The sequence below is a fragment of the Glycine max genome, chromosome 17 (assembly GCF_000004515.6).
Source record: "Glycine max cultivar Williams 82 chromosome 17, Glycine_max_v4.0, whole genome shotgun sequence".
Lineage (NCBI taxonomy): Eukaryota > Viridiplantae > Streptophyta > Magnoliopsida > Fabales > Fabaceae > Glycine > Glycine max.
The window spans coordinates 3,792,823-3,797,660 of NC_038253.2; the positions used below are offsets into that span (position 1 = coordinate 3,792,823).

Sequence of the window (4,838 nt, forward strand, 5' to 3'; positions counted from 1 at the left end):
GTTTAGATTTTTATACATGAATTAGGAACAAAAATGTTTAGATATCTAATATTATAATTTAAGGTAAATTGGAATACGATTATTTTTTATTATGTAGTCAAGTTGGGTTGAGTGACCGGATTTGAAATTCAAGAGTTCATTATGTAACCCAATTCTAATTTAGTGTACTAAAAAAAATCCAACCCAATCCGTAGAAATAAAATTGGATTGGGTTGAATTATATGGATTCGTGGATTGAGTGCAACGGGCTTACACCCATACTTCAGATTTCAGAACGTTATCTTTTTTATTGAAAGAATTTCAGAACGTTATTATAAACTTATTTTACCATCAACAAAATATAAAGCATATTAAATACGTTCCACTTGTAATGGCATAGATAGCCTAAATCTACAAAAAAATTTACATGACTGAATCGAGCTTTTATTGAGACAGAAGCTATACAGTAGCATTATAATTTTCCCAGGTTTCAATGGTTACATCGTTAATCTCTTGCTGAAAAAAGAAAAAAGCAAGATAGGTCCCTATATTAAGAAAGGGACAGACAGACAGAAATTGGATTAAAATTATTATACAAAGTAATTCAACAATAAGTACAGAGATGCAGCTTGCAGGTAATATAGTTAGATGACTATACAGGGCGAAGAAATGATGTCGGGCAATTTTGGGGGGTAAAGTATATAAGATTTTCATAATGAAGACATTCACTTGAGATTGGGATACTCTAATTATACATATGACGATATCAAAACTCAAAAAGTCAAAGAACATTACAGTTAAAGGCGTGCCCTTGGTTCCTTTGTCTCACTTTCTTTGCTCAGGAAAGGATAATCTGTGTATCCTATAACAGGATCCTGGGTGTAAAATGTCTTTCTGTTATACTTGGTAAGAGGTGCATTAAGCTTAAGCCTTAAAACCAAGTCTGGATTGGAGATGAAAAGACGACCATAGGATACCAAGTCAGCATGGCCTTCAGCTACAGCTTCCATTCCTAACTTCCTAGTAAATCCACCACTACACATGAATGTTCCCTCATAAGCCTTTCTCAAGTTCTGCATCAAACGAGTTTCCTCCTCTTCACTCCCAGGTCTACCTGACTCGGTTTGGCCATATGCTGTGTATCGAGGCTGAGTAACATGAAGATAAGTGAGTTTTCTGCCCAGTTCTTTCTGGAAATTGTTGAGTCTCTCCACCACTGCTAAACCTAGCTTAAGTGGGTCAGAGTCAATGGCATCAAGGTGATCAATTGCTGGTGAAATTCTGACAGCAACTCTTTCCGCCCCAATAGCAGAAACAACAGCTTGAACCACCTGCATTAGGAACCTGCACCGGTTTGCTAGTGATCCACCATATTCATCAGTTCGATCATTGATTCCATCCTTTAAGAATTGATCAATGAGATACCCATGTGCCCCATGAATCTCGATTCCATCAAAACCTGTATATGTCACATTTCATCATATATGCCTTAATAATAATAGCCAAATAACAACTAATGATGGTGAAGTTTTGTCTTCAGCTTCTGGAAACTAAATGTTAAACAACTGGTTTGAGTTGTGTTCCATTTAACAAACCCGCAAACACAAGCTAGTAATCTAAAGAACTCCACAGCAATAGATCTATAGACTAATTAATCTACATCCAGCTGCATTGAAACTGGTGTTATGCAACATTATATGTGCCAAGAACATATCACTAAGATGCATTGCCAGGCCAACCTTAACCCAGTAGAGTAAACTAGTGGAGGAAATTTTGGATAATTTATTGCCACCATTGTACAAAAAGAAAAATGGATAGGCCAACTTTACTTTTCTTGCACTTAGAATTGGAATCTACTATAAAGTCCTTAACAAAAGAGACGAAAATTAAAAACGCAGCATATCACCACCATCATGTCTATTCCTTAAATTTTCTTAGAAGTTACAAGAAAAATAGATCAGGTAATGGAAGCAGATCATGTACACATTTTACATAATGTCATGATGACAATCTAAAGACACTTGCATTTCAACATCATTAACATAATCTTAATTCAGAATATTTAGTAAGAATTCAAGAAACTAACCTGCTCGAATTGCATTAATTGCTGCCTGGCGATAATTCTGCACTATTTCAGGTATCTCAGAAGTGGCAAGTGCACGAGGCTCTGGATACACACCATAGGACCCATCGGGCAGCAGAATCCTCCACCTTGCTGATATGGGCTTGCTGGTGGACGAAATGGGTGGAGCCCCACCAGGTTGATACACTGTTTCACAAGTAAAGCAATCAATGGAAGTGCAAAATGAGTGAATCACTGAACAAACAGATAACTGAAAAGCACATGTAACATCAAGAAAATAACAAATCATAACTTTCGGTGCAATTCATTAAAATCAGCTATGTCAAAATCTAAAAATGTAGTATTAACCATTTGGCTCTGTAAAGTGAGTTAAGTAAGGAACAACATTTAATTAAAATTAGAATTTCATCTCAGTAATAACTAATAACTAATAAAGTAATATATATTTGCATTAAAACACAAACTGTTGATTGAAATTAAAAATACTTAAAGAACTGCACCTAAATTTTATCTTTAGAAAAGTTGTCGATGGTCAACACATACATACATTATCTTTAAAAATACTTCTCTGAACATATTCTTTATTATTGGTTGAAATATATTAAAAATTATAAATTTTAATAGGTTTCATTTCTCATTTAATGAACTTTTTTATGAAATGTATGTAAAAAAAAAATGTTAGAGAATGCATTACTGAGACTCTTCTACGAAATATTAATGATTGATTTTTTTTTATCAACTATAAAAGTCACTTAGTTTACTCTTTAAATGGAATGGTTAACTCTAGAGTCTAGAGTAGGACCAGAATGAACACAAAATTGATGGATGAAAATGAGGGGCAAGTTACCTGGATGAGAGGCACGGCCAACATGCCAAAGTTGACAGAAGATAATGCTGCCTTTGGCATGCACGGCATCCACTATGTTTCTCCACGCCTCCACTTGTTCATCTGAATATATCCCAGGCACATGTGGAAACCTGTATATCAAACCACCACTTTCATATTAATGCTCACTAAACAGTCCCACCATGACCAAACTAATCATACACATTCACACCTTAAAGAAAATACTAAATGAAGAAAATTAGTTACAAAGAAATGAGTATTACTTAAGTACAAAATGTATTCCTTCTTTTACGGTTTTGCTTATCATTATTTTTTTTTAAATGATTAGAAAATTGAAAATATTTTTTTATTAAATTTAGAGGAATTTCAAATAATGAAATTATTTATTTATTTTTAATTATTACCTAAAAATAATGACTTACGAAATCGGTTTTCATAAAAGATACAACAATTTGCATACATTCTATTTTTTTTTACTTGTTACATCTTTAACTTTTTTTTTTCTTCTGTTTCTTCGTTGGTAGTTGGTACACTTCAATCTTCATCAGTTGATCCACCCCATTGTTTAGGAGTGTACGTTCCCGTTACGCAAAGATAAAAGCCCATTAATTGCAGCAGTCAATATTTTAAACACGAGCAGCACTCACGCGGAATACACCACAGGACGCGTTGTTTGACCGTTCAATTTCATTAAAGGTTATATGGAGTTTTGAAAAAAAGAAGAAGAAGAAGAAGAAGAAGAAGAATATTTAGATTTGGTATGGTACAGTAAAAAATAGTTTTGCGTTGAAGCACAAGGAATAAATGTTTTTCTCGATTGACTAATGTTACACAGTCTTGCAATCAATAATATTTTTCATATTTAAATAAAAATGAATTATATAGTTAACATTATAAAACATCAAGTGATTTCTTTTTTTAATAATTAAAAATCATAAAAAAAAAAAATTATTCCCACCAACTAGCGCGTGTGTGGCGGTTAAAATAAATGAGATGCATCGTTATACAATAAAATATTACTACATAGAAACATGGAATTATGAATAGTGTATATGATTGTGTTCAAAAGAATAAAAATTGGAAGAGATTGGTAAAGTATACCCAGGAGCAGTGAGAGAGATCAAGGTGCCTTCGCTGATGAGAAATCCTCCTGGTGTTGATCTTTGAGCGTAGTATTCAGCAAGTGCTTCCTGGGGAATCCAGTTCAACGCTCTGCATCTTGTCATCGGAGCCAAAACCACCCTGCATAAAATCCAAGTCATAAAGAGGGGAAAAAAGAATAGATTTAAGAAAATAGTCATAAAGAGAACTAATAGGAAGTAAGGAAAAGTGTAGTGTGTGAGTGTGATGACCTATGAGAGAGGTTGAATTTAGGCATCTTGTAAGGAGAAAATAGGGTGTTGCTTCCTTGAGCAGTTGAATTATCTGCCATTGTTGTAGGCGATGCCTCTTGTGTTGAAGGATTCTTATATGCTGCTCCTGAATTGTATGGACCGCTGCTCCTTTTCTCTCTTCCAATATCCAATATAAACACTCTTCTCACTTTACTCTAATTGCCTCTCGGCTCCACTAAGTTTCCGGGTAAAGCTAAACTTAATCACCATTCATAATTAAATGTTTAATACTACTACTAGTATTAATTACGCACTCTTGTCCTTCTCCTTGTTGTTTAACACATTTTCAACACCAATAAAAATAATTAATTCGGTTAATTTTATTATTTTTTTTAACAAAATATTAGTACTAACATGATTATACGTGAACTTTTATTGTGTGAATTATTGGAAAGAAACTCTAATTTTAATTTTGATTATGGTATTAAAGTATTTAAAGAACTGCATTTTAGTTTTATCTTCTTTTTTTTTTTTTTAAAAAAAAGGTCATGTTAGAAATACATTGAGAAATACTAGTAATTAATAATAAAAGTAA

The 4,838-nt window shown here is 33.2% G+C and overlaps 1 protein-coding gene across 1 annotated transcript; it reads right to left on the reverse strand.

The window, feature by feature from the left end:
* Window positions 1–555: 555 nt before the first annotated feature.
* LOC100803581 (12-oxophytodienoate reductase 3) lies at window positions 556–4,571 on the reverse strand. Its single transcript, XM_003551080.5, has 5 exons — window positions 4,262–4,571; window positions 4,011–4,151; window positions 2,910–3,040; window positions 2,066–2,248; window positions 556–1,438 (listed from the first exon to the last, which is right to left on the reverse strand). The coding sequence occupies exons 1-5, from the start codon at window positions 4,339–4,341 to the stop codon at window positions 777–779; spliced, it is 1,197 nt and encodes a 398-aa protein (XP_003551128.1). The 5' UTR covers window positions 4,342–4,571; the 3' UTR covers window positions 556–776.
* Window positions 4,572–4,838: the final 267 nt, after the last annotated feature.